Source organism: Pantherophis guttatus, chromosome 1, assembly GCF_059756535.1.
Source record: "Pantherophis guttatus breed Tessera chromosome 1, ASM5975653v1, whole genome shotgun sequence".
Taxonomy (NCBI): Eukaryota; Metazoa; Chordata; class Lepidosauria; order Squamata; family Colubridae; genus Pantherophis; species Pantherophis guttatus.
In genome coordinates this window covers 55,987,083-56,003,680 of record NC_142063.1, presented here as the reverse complement: position 1 = coordinate 56,003,680, position 16,598 = coordinate 55,987,083, and the positions used below count along the sequence as shown (strand labels likewise).

The window sequence follows — 16,598 nt, the reverse complement described above, 5'->3', positions numbered from 1 at the left end:
TTTTGTAAAATGTTATAGTTCTGCATTTCAATCAGTTGTTATAAATTTTTAAAGGTTTCTAAAATAGATAATAATTTGTTTATAAATGCTTGTTCTTAATAGCCCATCAGCAGTTCTCCACCTAAATGGATGGCTGAATTAGAAAATGATGATATTGACATGTTGAGAGGTGAGTTTCTAGTCAGTGCTTGATAAAAATCATTTTTGTATTACAGATATGGTTTATATTAATTTTATTGTCATATAAAGATCTGTTGAGGTTTCATATCTTTCATTTTGAGTCTATAGTGAAGAAATCAACATAATTATTAGGGCCAGTAATTATGATACTTTTTAAGTATATACTTTGGAGGTAAATGTTTTTAATTTCTTTGCTTGTTCTGAGTCCTGAGAGTATTTTCCTCTCCACACAAACAACCACCAGAAGGATTTTCTTTGCTTCTTTCATTCTCCTCTTTTTTTTTTAAATAAAATCCCTGGGACTTTCTTTTCCTCTCTATTCTTCAGCCTGCTAATCACTCTTCAAGATAAGTAATTTACAGATTTGGACACCGTCTTTCTAGGCAAGAAGTAAATTTAATATATTAAGTGGTTAAAAGGGATTGAGATTGGAGGGCAAGAATTTCGCTTCAGGAAAGCTTAAATGCAACATGTGTGAACTGTGCAGAGATACAGTGTTGCAATTCTGAAATTTTTCTGCTTGATAAGGGAAACATTATTATTTCTGCCATCAAATTATTTGTTCCTGAATTATTGCCAGATTAACTATGTGAAACTTGGGCCATGTTCTAACGGTACATATTTGATAACTATATTCCCAATTCTCAGATGAGCACCAAACGCCGTCTGAGATTCATAGGACAGGGAAAATCTAGCTTGGCTGACAATTTATAAGTTTTGGCTAAAGCTGAACTCTTGTTTGTTGAATTTGGTCTCCTTAACAGCCCCAGAGAAGCATCAGTATTACTGGACAAATTGATGTCTTTCTGCAGTAATCCATGAAATATGGACAAGCTAGAGCAGGGGTAACAAACTCAAGGCCTGCAAGCCAGATGTGGCCCGCGGGGTGGTTAGATCTGGCCCGCGGTGCCGACCTGGATGCTGTGCTGTCTGCATTGGTTCATCGCTGCCATCTCACCACAAGAGGGGGTCGAATGGTTGATCGGACCTCCGTGAGAGGGTGGTTGGGTCTTCCCCCTCCCCCCCCTTGGACTGTGGTCGACCTGGAACTTGACTTCGTCCTCTGTTGTGAGGGGACAGTGGACCGGTCCTGTTGAAAATGTTTTTGAGACTCCCATTCCATGTCTCTCCCCTGGACCTTCTATATGGACCCCTAGGATATGGTTGCTCCCATCCTCTGTGGTCAAGATGTATTCCGCAGCGGAGCTTCTTGGTCTGCGAGACTCCCCCCTCTCGCAGGCTTGGCCCTCCACTCTATCGAGGGCCTACCTCGATGACGGGCTTTGGAACCCTGAGAGGTGGCATGCCGCAAAGAGGGGGTTGTGGGGTTGTCTTTTTGTAATCTTTTAAGGGGCTTAGGGCGGGGGGTGGGGAGGGAGGGGCATAGGTCAGGCCCGTTACAGGGGCATGGAACGGAAGGCGGGGAGCGGAGTGTGGAGGAGCTCAGTGTGGATAGGGTGGAGGGCAGTTCTATCAGGACCGTGGTTGGGAGGGGCAGATATGGCGGGAGTAGGGGGCCACATCAGGTGGTGGGGACACGCACCCGCTATCTCCAAGCGGTGGCATGCCTCGGCCCCCATGACTCTTCTCGTTTCCCCGGCTGTCCAGAGTCTCAGAGCCCAGGCCTTAGACTGATGTTGTGCAACGCCAGGTCTGTGGTTAATAAGGCCCCCCTCATTTGTGAGCTAATACAGGAGGGGGGTGCGGACCTGGCAGGTATTACAGAGACCTGGTTGGGCCAAGAGGGGGGGGTCCCCCTCGTAGAGATGTGCCCACCAGGTTTCCGCGCATTCCATCAGCCAAGGGCCCAGGGCAGGGGTGGGGGGGTGGCGGTTGTTATAAAGGAAGGTCTTGATCCGAGGGAGGCCACTGTACCTCAGATAGCCGGATGTGAGTCTCTCCTGGTGAAGTGGGGCCATGGGATGCAGGTGGGCCTGCTGATCGCGTACCTGGCTCCCTGCCACGTGACAGCGGCCCTGCCCGAGCTTTTCAACGTTATTGCCGGGGTGGCGGTTGATACCCCCAGACTTTTGGTCATGGGGGATTTCAACCTGCCATCTACCGGTGGGGCGTCTCGGCTTGTCGTTCGTTCAGAACTGCGATAGGAAATAATCACCAGTAACGCACAGAGAATCAGGGTTTACTTTGGCAATGATAAGCTTGCAGTCAAAAGTAAAGTACAAGTCGGTGTTTTGGTTCAAAGTCAGCGCTGGGTGTAATCACACCACAGTGCTATTTAACAAAAACTCAGCCCCTTAAACATACATCCGGTGATTATCAATCAAGCACCCCCCACTCCCTTAACAGTAACAGCTGCGAGCACCAGAGCAGCGAGGACAGCAGAATCGGAGAGGCCCAGCAACGTCATCAATCATCGCCCTGAATGCTGCTATCCAGGAACTATTTGTGTGTTCGCTGCGGCTGCTTATCTCCACTCCTTTTCCTCCCACACCCTCCATTGATGGCGAGCTCCGGTAGGACTCGACAGGCGGCCCCCCCTACCGGGAGCTCACCGATAAATAGAAAGCATACAAATGTTAGTCACTGTTACGATCCTGTATTAGGTTTGTCTGGGTATTTCCGATGGAACCGTTGTATCAATCGGGCAGCGTGAACATCGGGTGCTGCCACCCACGAGGCCTGTGTTATAGGATATCCTTTCCACCGCACAAGATATTGTAACATCCCCCTACGAACCCTGGAGTCCAATATTCGATCTATCAAATCTGGCACGAAGAGCCTCCAGAAATCGTCCCATGTCCACGAGTTCCCTTGCATGTTTAGCATGGAGGCCTGCCACCCACTCAGCCGCTTCTCCCGTCAGGACCCCCGTAACAGCAACCACCATAGCCCACTGGGAGGGATACCACTGTCCATATTGGTCCATATGGCTTATCACCTGGCTTAAGAAAAGAGCCACTCGTTCAGGGCTTCCGTCAAAGGAAGTCTGCAGGGCAGGCGGTCCCCAAACGGCCTGCGGGACCCACAGCCCCGGCGGGGCCCCCGGAGGCCAAGGCATGGGGCCTGGGGTCCTCGCTGCTCCAGTCGCTCTCCTGTCCTGCCTAGGTCGGTCCCTCGTCGCCCTGCGACTCCCAACAGGTAAGCCCCCTGCCAATTGCATTGGTTGGGGCTCAGGACCGGCTCCAAGGTCTCCCGACGAGGCACCTTGGTCTTGTTCTGGAGGGGGTTGGTCCATGGATCGTCTAGAGGTCCGCTCCATCCTCAATTTAGGACTTGTGAGCCGGAATTGGGTCTCCGAAGCAGTCACCCCTGTATCCTGCCAAGAAGAACCTGGAGGCTCCAGCCCTGCAACCCAGGGCTGCCAGGATGGGGCGTCACGAAATCCAGATTCCCCAAAACGCTCACGTAGCATATCCATGGTGCTGGGACCGGATGAGGCAGGATACCCCCAATCCCCTTCATCCTCCTCAGTCCATCGTCTTTCCCTCCAGCCCTCCACATCTCCACCACACTCCTGCTCTTCCAAGGCTGTCCCTTCTGCCATATCCCCCTTTGCTGCAAAGCCACAGGGACTCCTCACCTCTTGCGAAAAGGAACCAAGCGCTGACTTTCTCTCGGCTTGTCGTTCGTTCAGAACTGCGATAGGAAATAATCACCAGTAACGCACAGAGAATCAGGGTTTACTTTGGCAATGATAAGCTTGCAGTCAAAAGTAAAGTACAAGTCGGTGTTTTGGTTCAAAGTCAGCGCTGGGTGTAATCACACCACAGTGCTATTTAACAAAAACTCAGCCCCTTAAACATACATCCGGTGATTATCAATCAAGCACCCCCCACTCCCTTAACAGTAACAGCTGCGAGCACCAGAGCAGCGAGGACAGCAGAATCGGAGAGGCCCAGCAACGTCATCAATCATCGCCCTGAATGCTGCTATCCAGGAACTATTTGTGTGTTCGCTGCGGCTGCTTATCTCCACTCCTTTTCCTCCCACACCCTCCATTGATGGCGAGCTCCGGTAGGACTCGACAGGGCGTCTGGGATGGCTCGGGAGTTTATGGCTTCCATGACAGCCATGGACCTGACACAATTAATTCATGGCCCCACTCACGCGGGAGGACACACTCTGGACTTGGTTTTTATCTCTGGTCAGTGGCGGAGTGGTCTGGATATAGGGGATATAGTTATTGAACCCCTGTCATGGTCGGACCATTCTCTCCTGAGACTGGACCTTTCGACCACTGCACCCCACTGCAGGGAGGCGGAACCGACCAGGTGGTTCCGCCCCAGGCGCCTGATGGATCCTGATAGGTTCCAGAGGGAGCTTGGGCCAGTTCCTGAAACTCTGGCACACGACTCGGCTGAAGATCTGGTGGCTGCCTGGGATAGGACAGCCGCCGGTGCTCTGGACCGAGTCGTGCCTTTGCGGCCTCTGACCCGACGCCGAACCTGCCCGGCCCCTTGGTTTTCCGAGGAGCTGAGGGAGATGAAGCGCCGGAAAAGACGCCTAGAGAGTGGTTGGAGGGCGAGTCGCTCCGAATCCGACCGAACACTAGTTAGGTCTCATATTAAGACCTATCTAGTGGCGATAAAAGCGGCAAAGCGTAACCACTTTTCCGCTCTTATTGCATCGGCAGATAACCGCCCAGCCGCCTTGTTTAGGGTGACCCGCTCCCTCCTACATCAGGGAGCACGGGAGGACCCCTTGCAAGGGCAGGCTGAGGATTTTGCACAGTATCTGCACGATAAAATCGCTCAGATTTGGGAAGGCTTGGACTCTGACTGGGTAGATCCCGGCGGGGTGACTGAGGCTGGTCTTGAGAATGTTACCTGGGATGAGTTCGACCCTGTGACTCCTGAGGACGTGGACAGGATTCTGGGGAGATTAAACGCAACCACATGTTTATTGGACCCGTGCCCCTCCTGGCTGGTACTGGCCACCCGGGAGGTAACACGAGGCTGGCTCCAGAGGATCATAAATGCTTCTCTGAGAGAGGGTTTCTTGCCTCCCGCCTTGAAAGAGGCGGTGGTGAGGCCCCTCCTCAAGAAGCCTTCTCTGGACCCGGCCGTTTTGGCAAACTATCGTCCGGTCTCCAACCTTCGCTTTGTTGCGAAGGTTGTGGAGAGTGTGGTTGCGCGACAGCTCCCACAGTTCCTGGATGAAACCGTCTATCTAGATCCGTGCCAGTCCGGCTTCAGGCCTGGGTACAGCACGGAGACGGCATTGGTCGCATTGGTGGATGATCTCTGGAGGGCTCGGGACAGGGGTTGTTCCTCTGTTCTGGTCCTGTTAGACCTCTCAGCGGCTTTTGATACCATCGACCATGGTATCATGCTGCGCCGGCTGGAGGGACTGGGGGTGGGAGGCACCGTGTTGCGGTGGTTCTCCTCCTATCTCTCTGACCGGTCGCAGTCTGTGTTGGCAGGGGGGCAGAGGTCGACCTTGAGGCGCCTTGCTTGCGGGGTGCCGCAAGGGTCGGTCCTCTCGCCGCTCCTGTTCAACATTTATGTGAAGCCGCTGGGTGAGATCATCCGTGGTTTTGGGGTGCGATGCCATCTGTACGCTGATGACACTCAGCTGTACATTTCCACCCCAGACCACCCCAATGATGCCCTCGAAGTGATGTCCCAGTGTCTGGAGGCCGTGCGGGTCTGGATGGGGAGGAACAGTCATCGGCTCAACCCTTCCAAGACCGAGTGGCTGTGGATGCCGGCGTCCCGGTATAGCCAGCTGGTGCCATCGCTGGCTATTGGGGGCGAGTCACTGACCCCCACAGAGGGGGCTCGCAACTTGGGCGTCCTCCTGGACACACGGCTGTCTTTAGAAGAGCATATGACGGTCGTGGCCAGGGGGGCTTTTTATCAGGTTCGCCTGATACGCCAGTTGCGCCCCTTTCTGGATTGGGACTCCTTGTGCACAGTCACTCATGCCTTGGTTACGTCACGCCTGGACTACTGTAACGCTCTCTACATGGGGCTCCCCCTGAGGAGCACCCGGAGGCTCCAGCTGGTGCAGAATGCGGTCGCGCGGGTGATTATGGGAGCGACGTGGCGCTCCCACGTAACACCTCTCCTGCGCGAGCTGCATTGGCTCCCGGTGGTCTTCCGGGTGCGCTTTAAGGTGTTGGTTCTCATCTTTAAAGCGCTCCATGGCTTAGGGCCAGGGTATTTGCGAGACCGCCTGCTGCTACCGATAACCTCCCACCGGCCAATACGCTCTCACAGAGAGGGCCTCCTCGGGGTGCCGTCGGTCAGGCAATGTCGGCCGGCGGCCCCCAGGGAGCGAGCCTTCTCTGTGGGGGCACCCGCCCTGTGGAATGAGCTGCCTCCTGGAATACGATTGATCCCGGACCTCCGGACCTTCCGTAAAGCCCTGAAGACGTTTTTATTTCATCAAGCCGGCCTAGCCTAAATGGTTTTTAATTGGGATTTTAAATTTTATGGATTTGGGGTTTTAAATTTGGGTAGCCAATGATTTAATTCTTTTAATTATCTTAACTTTTGCATTTGTATGTTTTTTAATTTTGGCTGTTCACCGCCCTGAGTCCCTTCTGGGAGAAGGGCGGTATACAAATTAAATTAAATTAATAAATTAATTAATTAACAAAGGAGTGGCCCGTGGTGCCTCTACCAGCGTGCAGCCCTCCTGAGCTCTGTTTTCGCTGGCAGAGGGTTGCAGGAAGCCGTTGCAGCCGAAAACTCAGCTCTTGAGCCCATTTTTGCTGGCAGAGCGCTCAGGCCACCACAGGTGCCCCTGATGCGAGTGATGTTGAGCTGGCCATGCCCCCTAGCTGTGCCTCCCCAGTTCCCCCCCCAAGCTCAAACACAACCCTGATGTGGCCCTCAATGAAATCAAGTTTGACACCCCTGACATAGAACAAAACAAGAGTTATGTACATTTTGTGTGTGTTCTCTGGGTGTGATTGCTGAATTTTAGCCTCTTGGGACATCTGAGGGATGTGCAGGTTGAAAAAGTCACAATGGCAGCCACAATCACATGATTAAAGGTCCACCTCTTTTTTTATATGCCTCTTGATTTTTTGGGACTTGCATGTAAAGTGTCCTTGAAAAAGTTAAATCTTTGCATTGGTCCATGTACAGGTAATCCTCAACTTATGACCACATTTGAGCCCCAGATTTCTGTTGTGAAGTGAGATATTTGTTAAGTGAATTCTGCTCCATTTTATGACATTTCTTGCCACAATTGTTAAGTGAATCATTGCAGTTGTTATGTTAATGACCTGGTTGTTAAGTGAATCTGGCTTCCCCATTGGCTTCACTTGCCAGAAAGTAACAAAAGGGGATCACATGACCCCTGGGACACTGCAACCGTCATAAATATGAAGCAGTTGCCAAGTGTCTGAATTTTGATCACATGACTATGAGGATGCTGCAGTGGTCATAAGTGTGAAAAATGGTCATAAGTCACTTTTTTTGATGCCATTGTAACTTTGAATGGTCACTAAATGAACTGTTGTAACTTGAGGACTACCTGTAATTTACATATCCTCTGATTCAGTGTTTCTCAACCTTAGTGAAGAATTCTGAGAGTTGAAGTTCATCCATCTTAAAGTTGCTAAGGTTGAGAACCACTTCTCTAAATCATTTTCTGATCAAAATAGTTCTTTCAAAACAGTTCCTATCAAGAAAAGAAAAAGAAAAAAAAAGCCAAAGAAAAAGAAAAAAATGAAAGGGAGAAGAAAATGGGTGTTGGGGAAAAATACAAATTCCATCTTCTTATCCATCCATTCCTTCCTCCTCCTATTTTTCATACAACAACAATCCTGTGAGGTGGGTAGGGCTGTGAAAGACTGGCCCAAAATCACCTAACTGGCTTTCATGGCTAAAGTGGAACTAGAACTCCCGGTCTCCTGGTGATTGGCCCAAAGTCACCCAGCCAGCTTTCATGCCTAAGGCGGGGCTAAAACTTTACAACCTCCTGATTTCTAACCTAATGCCTTAACTATTAGACCAAAGTCTGAAAGCTAAGTCCTAAGGAGAAATTCAGATAGTTGAGGACTACCTGTATACTCCATGCTAAAAACAACTATACACTGTTTAAATAGACCATTCAGTTGTGGTATCTTCCCTCAATATATTCTTTAGATCTGGGGGGTCAAACTCAAGGCCCGGAGGCCCGATCTGGCTCACAAGGTGCTTAGATCTGGCCCGCAGGGCCGCCCTGGAAACAGCGAACGACCAGCTTGGAGTGCCTCTGCCAGCAAAAACAGAGCTTGGGAGGGCTGCGTGTGGCCCCCTTGAGCTCAGTTTTTGCTGGCAAAATGGTTGCAGAAGGCCATCACAGCCAAAACGGAGCTTGGGAGCCAGTTTTCGCTGACAGAGCGCTCGGGCCACCACAGACGCCCCCAACACAAGTGATGTCGAGCTGCCACACCCACCCTGGCCATGCCCACCCTGGCCCCCCAAGATCAAGCACAACCCTGATGCGGCCCTCAATGAAATTGAGTTTGACATACCTGAGCTAGAGTGATTCTTAAAGACCAAGTTACAAGACACATAGAATTACAGAACCATATGAATTAATATCCGCTGGTCTTAGTGATTAACTATTAATATGGAGTTGAATGACTACCATATATACTCATAGATAAGCCAACCCTTGAATTTTTAACCAAAATTCCATGAAAAATGTGCCACCTGCAGATAAGCCAATCTGCAGGGAGTCCATTTTCTATGATATATTAGTTAAAAATTCAAGGATAGGCTTACCTTTGCATGAGTTTATATATGAATATATACAGGGTATGAGTACTTTAACAAGTACTTTACCATATATACTTGCAGATAAGCCTATCTATGGATAAACCGAATCCAATTTGGGGGCATTTGTGATACCTACAATTCTCTGCTTATTCACAAATATATTCCATATTTCACTATCTTGGAATTGCCTAATTGTAGCAGTTTTCTATCATAGCCATTCTAATGGAATGCTATCTGGCTTGTTGGAGGACAGTTTAATAAATTTTCCTATCAGGAAACTTCAAATCTAAGTCAATATCAAACGTAATAGAACAAAGTGAAAAAATGTCCATGGAGATTAGATGTAGTCAAAACAACCAGTCGTGTCTTGCTTTATTGTACACGTAACAACAATATGTGGAAAAAACTAACTTCATCTGTTTACATTATATCTTCCAGGTTGTCCAGATGATAATTACAATATATCTTTTCCTTACTATCAGAGAGGTACTCAGCTGTTACATGGAATACCAATAACAATAGCACTTATACTTATATACTGCTTCACAGTGCTTTACAGCCTCTCTAAGCTGTTTACAAAATAGCATATTGCCCCCAACAATTTGGTTCCTCATTTTATCAAGGATGGAAGGCTGACTCAACCTTGAGTCAATCACAATCGAACTGCTGGCAGTCGGCAGAGTTAGCCTGCAATACTGCATTCTAACCATGGTGCCACCACGGCTCTTACAAATGTAGTCTCTTTCTGTGTAAAACCAGATACAGTGTGTCCTCTAAAAATAGTGAATTTCATTACATGCAGAATTTGTACAATTATTATATCAAATTGCCTTTACTTTCTGCTTGGTTATTATTATAGGTAGTCCCCGACTTATGACCACAACTGAGCCCAAAATTTCTGTTGCCAAGTGAGACAGTTCTTAAGTGAGTTTTTCCCTATTTTACTCCTTTCTTTTTCAGTTGTTAAGTGAATCTGGCTTCCACATTGACTTCGCTTGTCAGAAGGTCACAAAAGGTGATCACATGACCACGGAACACTGCAACTAAATCAGTTGCCAAGCATCTGAATTTTTATCATGTGATCATAGGGGATGCTGCAATGTTTATAAGTGTGAAAAAAGTCATTTTTTTCAGTGCCATTGTAATTTCAAACGGTTACTAAACAAATGGTTGTAAGTCAAGGACTACCTGTATTAGGGGTTCGACTCTTAATAAAAACATGATTCATTCATTATTAATTATTTAATGACAAATGTTTGTAAACTACATACTCGTTTCTTTAGAGCTGGGAAGTCTCACTACAGCTAATCTGATGGAGAAGGTTAGAGGTTTACAGAATTTGGCATATCAGTTGGGACTGGATGAATGTAAGTATTGCACAGATACTTAAAAAATACAGTAGGGTTATTGCAGGAAAACGTCATATACTTATGTATGTTCAATCTGTTCATACTAATTAACTATAGGGATTAGGTATCAAAAATTGATGATGACAGCAATATATTCTGTTTTGTACTATTAGTTTATAAAATCTTTCCTATTCTCTTCCCAAAAATGGGAATGGCTATTTCAAATGATTGTATAAAATTTATTATATAAATAAGTAAATACTTGTTCCTCTAACCCCTTGGTACCCTATGGTAGTTTGGAATTCCTACAGTTTGTAATCCACCAAATTCCAAAAGGCATTAAATAAAATAGACTGCTATATGCCAATGTGATCTTCATTTCTAGCAATTCAGTACTATTCATTCCTGAAAAGACTAGAACAAGCACCATTTTGTTGACAGCATAGATACCAGTCCTGGATTAAATAACATTGACATTTCAGGGCCCATACTAGCACCATTTTATGAATTGTGCAGCAGCCTTTATAGATTCCATTCCGAATGCATTCACATTAAAGTCAGGATTTTTATTATTGCTATCAAAAATTAATGCAGTAGCTGCTAAGTGTTTAATGCATTTTAGTGGAAAACATGCTAGCAATGTTTGTCTGCTAATGGAACTGCTCAAACTGAAATATGGCAGAAGTGTAGCTTACAGCCCTTCACAACAGTGGTGAAATCTAAAATTTGTTACTACCGGTTCTGTGGGCGTGGTTTGGTGGGGGGGTAATGTGAATGGGTGGGCGTGGCCAATTTTTTAACTTTTAAAACCATTTTTTCTACAACCTCTTCAGCGAAGAGATTGTTTAAAAAATGCTTTCAAAAGGCTCTGACGATCAGGCAACTCAGCTTGGATCGTCAGAGGCATTTAAAAGAAAAAAGGGGTTTTTTTCTTTTAAAAGCCTTTGATGATCCCAGCTGAGCCGCGCGATCATCAGAGGCTTTTTGTTTTACTTTTAAAAGCATTTTTTCGGCCAAAGAGGTTGTAGAAAAAATGCTTTTAAAAGTAAAAAAAAAAGCCTCTGATGATTGTGCGGCTCAGCTGGGCATGGGGGGGGGGGGGTAGGGATTTTTGCTACCGGTTCTCCGAACTACCCGCCTCCATCGCTACCGGATCAAGCGATCTGGTCCGAACTGGGAGCATTTCATCCCTGCTTCACAATGATTCTTGTTATTCAAGATTAAATACTACCTTACTGATTGTAAGACTGTGAAATAACTGTTCAAAAGATCCAAGAGATAGCTAAATAGACTTTACGTAGCCTCTGGGTGGCAGCAGATGGCTGATTAGAACCGTGACATTGGGAAATACATGTGTAGCTGTTGGAAGCTCCCATTGAACTTCTTAACAATTTTAAGATACGATGAATTGATCAAATGTAATAAGTTAAATTGTGTATATTTGTTACTTTTCTATCAATGGTCCTCTGTTCTCGTAGGGAACTTTTACTGAGAATTGTTATCCTTTATTGGAAGTTATGCAAATTTAGGAGCATTTTTTGTAATTTGTTAAAATTTAGAATTCTGAGTTAGTCCTTTGAAGCCTAACTGGTTCTTTAGTTAGTTCCAGCTATACATTTGTAATACCTTTTATTAATATTTCCTCTAATAAAGCTGTTACTACATTTTCTTTGCTGCCACAAAATAATTCTGCTTATTATTGATGTTGGTAATCCAAGAGAGTGGTCTTCTGTTCCTAAGAATCCTGAGAGAGCATCTCAGAGGCATCACAATTGTAAACCTTCCACTATGTTCATGAAGAGGGATATTTACATAGAGTCTGATACAATTGTGGAAGGCTTTCAGAAGGCATACTTGACAAAGTACATTGTAATGAGCAACATATTCTTCCTTGAATTGTTAAAGTAGTCATGTCTTCTAAAAGGCTTAGTGCTGCTTTCAAAAGCTGTTTCTAGCTATCTGTACATTCAGAAATGAACTCAGAGCTAGTGAAGATAATAAAATATTAGCAATATAGTAATTAATGTAGCAGTCATATTTTGTCACTACAAAGGTAATTGTAATTATCTAAACAAACAATTTCTATTATTCATGCATCATTGAAACCAAGTAGCCTATGGTTTCTAGGTAAGACTATAGTTGGCATCCTATCTAAGCTGGTAAAGTATATTCTTTTATAGAAGATTTCTGAAGATCCAGTGACAAAGATGGATCTGCAAGCTCACCAAATTATAAATTTAATGCTTTAAGACACAAGTACTTGTTTGAGTAAAAGCTTTTTGCCTTAGAAATACTTCCTTGCATAAGAAAGTATGTATTATGTATATTTTTGATGTTTCTGTAGCATCACAACTGACTGAACATGTTAATCTTTGATTGATTATATGCCATCCCTGACTGTCCCTAACCTGCTCTTTCAGATCTTCCAATAGTTAGCATGTTAATAAAGTAATTATAATCATGTAATATAGCTGGATGGAGGGTGTTTCTCCAAAGTAACAGTCCTATAGATCTGTAATGAACTCTTTCCAGCTATATAGACTACTAACATTTTCCAGTATTTCTGATTACATGCATACGTTAGAAAAGTTTTCAGATTTTCATTCCGGTACTTTATCTACATTATATTTTTCTGGAGGTAGCAATGAAATCCAAACCTAATTGTCTGAGCAGTCTTGAAATCTTTTTATTTTACGTACTTCCTCTTTAGCAAAGGCAAAGTAACCAAGGACCTGATTCTAACACTAGTGAAAGATTTGACTGTAATAGCAAGAGTTTTTCCCCTTGGTCTCCAGACTGTCCATATTTGCTTCAAAGATTCTCACAGACCTCTAAAGCAAATTTAGAGAGATCATAGAAAGCAGCAAGAAAAGGAGAGGGGAGCATGATGCTACAGAGGAAACTAAATGGTTACCTTTCTGTTTGCAGTTTATTTCACTTATGAAAACTTGAGATATTTTTGGTAAGGATTTTTGCCTCAAAGCTGAAGTATTCAAATGCCAGCTGGAAATTTGGATGTGCGCAAGGCACTTAAATTGGCTAATTTCGGTATATAATGTTCTTAACTACCTTCAGCCTGGGGATCGTGACCTCAGCTTTTTATCATATGTGTTGGATTGTATGCCACTTTTAGAAGTGAAGGTGGTATGGGAACTTTTAATTGTACCTGTGTGATTTATATCCAGTCAGCTCTTTAATTTCTTTTGGCTGTCTGAGGTTTCCGACATGCTGTAAATTTCACCAACTTTTTCATTATCTGCAATTTCTTTATGACTTGTGAATCAGAGTGGAGAGAGAGTGTGGATTTACAGCAGAGATAAACATGTCCATAAAGTCTGTATCTGTGTCAGTAATTGTACTGCTGTCAGTGACTGTCCTGTTTTACAGGGCTCTCTTGGGGAAGAACAGTTTGCTACTAGTGGCGGAGTAGCATTCACTCTTGAGTTTATATTAACATATCAGGAGATTAGTTTGCAATGATTGGGGTGGAAATTGAAGCTAGATATTAGTTACTGTTGGTTTTCCCATCCCACTTCTTACTGTCAACTAATGAATGAATAATTAATTGAATTGAATAGCTACATTTGAAAGACAAGAGAAGCAGAAAGAAAGCAGTTCCATGTGAAAATGTAGTTTGACTGATAATGTTATAAAATATGTTAATCATATGTAAAATTTCTTGCAAATAGTATGGTAATTACTGTAAATATTACCGTACAGTAAACAATTATTTCATTACAATTTTAATAGACTATAGTAAGATTGCATTCTAAACATTCTACTATGGTTGGTCTCATAGTCAGATATTTAGATTGGGCTTGACATTTCTATCCACCTACTGAGTCCTTCTCAAGGACTTGGGATAGCAGAAGTTATTTCATGATATTACAGGATGTAAGCTGCCTTTTGCAATTGACTGATGGTGATTTTGTCAATGCTGATGGTATTCAAGTTATGCTCCAGATGTTTTGGGATTGTACCAAGGCAACTATTACTATTAGTTTTATCTTTGATTTCTTTTGGCATAGATGTTTTACTTTTATTATTGCCTCAAGATTTCAGTACCAGAAGAAAATTTTGTGAATTTAAATTAAATATACCAAGCATTCAGTGTGCTTCTGTGTTCATTTGTAATTGTTGGATAAGGATCACTGACAAAAAAAAATCAGACATTTTGTGGCTTTGTAGCTTCTATGTTACTTTACACACTATGAGATATTTGAAGTAATAACATGGATGCGCCATGTACTTGATCATAATTTCAGTTTTAAGATATTCTGTTTTATAATGATATTCATGAGTGCATTACAATGCTATCATGATAGCAGCCATATGTAACAGTTGTTTTATATTTGATACTGAATCTCCAAATTCTGAAACTGGGAAAGAATTTGTTGGCTCAGGTTGTGAGAAAGCAATATTCCTGGGACACCATGTCAGTTGCTGATGCTGTGCCTCTTCCTTATTACCATTATCCCATCATGTGCTGCTCTTAGTTTACCCAACTTGGTTTAGGTAGTCCTGGACTTGAATCTCAGAGGTAAGCCATAGTAAAATAACCAGAGATAATAATGCTATATGCACTGTTTTTTCTGGATGCTGGTTCTCAACTATTATTATGTGTGCTAGAATACACAACTTGTTGAGAGTTGTGTATTCCAGCACACCTTTTTGTCTACTCCCAGTTTTCTTACCCAAAGGTAAAGTACAAAAACATTTCTATTAACTTACCTTGTCTGAGTTGGTTATGGAATACAACATTTATTAGGACATAGATATGTAGGCCTAAGCTTATGCATATAATAACAACAACAACAACAACTTTACAACAACAACTTTATTGTCATTGCACGTGTATACACAGTTTACCCATACAACGAAATTGACTTCAGTCTGTGTTCAGTAGGCTTGAGAGCCTTGAGATATTTTTAGATCTTTCCATTTTTCACAATCTTCTCTTTCTTGCACAGAGTTCTACAAGTCAACATTCTTACTGTTATTTTATAACACAACTTGTCAGTGGAAATGTTATACTATGTTAGAAAATAAGACCCTGCAGAAATAGTTACAGCTTCCTTCTTTATGCATTCCTGGCCCTTTTAGCTCTGGAGAAGCCATCTATGAAATAGAATATACTAGACTAGGGATCTGAGACAGTATCTAAGTGCCTCATTAACTTTTGTAGGCTAGAACATGATAAAATGTCATCAAGTCCTTATCAGATGCCTGATAATCTGCTACAAGCTGGAGTGCCATTATCTTAAATTCTCAATCAAATGCCTTCCTTGAGCTTAAAGAGCAGTGATTAAACACAGAGTGTCCCCTGAGGACTCTACAGCTGTCATGGGGGTTGAAGTCGATCCCCTCCCTTCCCAACCAAGAGAGAGTTTGAGCAAGAGGTCTCACTGGGGCGGGCCCTCTTCAAATCCACACGTGCCTGTCCCAGCTGTTCTGTTTTGCCTAATGAATTGCATTACAGGGAGAAACTGGGTATTGTCATCGCAAGCTGCCTTCCCTGGGGACCTGAGCCAACCTCAGTAATGACTAATGTTAGTGATAGTAATTGAAACGTGATCACTCTCTGGGGACTCACACCAAGCATGATGCTCTCAGGCACTTGTGGCTGATAGAGACCTGTAAATGGCTCAAAAGTGATTTTTAATTGCTCTACTTTCCTAGTTACATTTTCTAAATGTTTTTTTTTTATAGGTAATACAACACATTTTTCCCCACACTAGGGAAAGACATGTATTGTCTTAAAAACTATTCTATTTTAAATGGATTGATATTATGTCCTAAGGTTTGCCTCTGTACTTTTTTTCAATTTTTGCCCAATATTATTTGTTGATATGTAGTGCACCTTTAAATAGCAGCATAATTCAGCTGATTTGGAGTGGGGAGATTATGATCCAGTCAGCTTGCTCATTAGCTAAGCAATAGGGATACATTGTGGATCATTTAAGATTTAATTTTTAAAAGAAAAAAACAGAAATTCAAGCCAAATTGTATTTGGGAAAGGCTTTATATATTGCCCCAAAGTGGTACTTAGATTCATTTTGTAGAGTTGAATGATTTTTCACGTCAACTGTCTAAACTGCCTGTGTCATATTATGAATATAATAGTGAGCTTTTAGAAATGAGAGATGGTGAAATAAAATAGGATGATCAAGTTTTTTTAGGCCTGTAGGTGCATTTAAATTTTTGAAGGAAAATGGATGTCAGCATAAAATGTTTGATATGGATGAAGGAATCCAATGAGTTTCTCACACAGAAACACCCCAAAAAATAAAAACAGAAACTCTGTAGAAAGACATATTGCAGATGGTAAAGGATAACTATAAAATGTGAATACATAACAAAAGTAGATATCACGAATGAAATGTACGTA

At 43.7% G+C, this 16,598-nt stretch overlaps 1 protein-coding gene across 1 annotated transcript in view; it reads left to right on the top strand.

The window, feature by feature from the left end:
• LIN52 (lin-52 DREAM MuvB core complex component) overlaps positions 1 to 16,598 on the top strand; it is a 55,004-nt gene that overhangs the window by 4,859 nt on the left and 33,547 nt on the right. The window contains exons 4-5 of the mRNA XM_034418087.2: positions 103 to 169; positions 10,145 to 10,228. Of these exons, the coding sequence (XP_034273978.1) occupies positions 103 to 169; positions 10,145 to 10,228 (151 nt within the window). The remainder of the gene's footprint in view (positions 1 to 102; positions 170 to 10,144; positions 10,229 to 16,598) is intronic.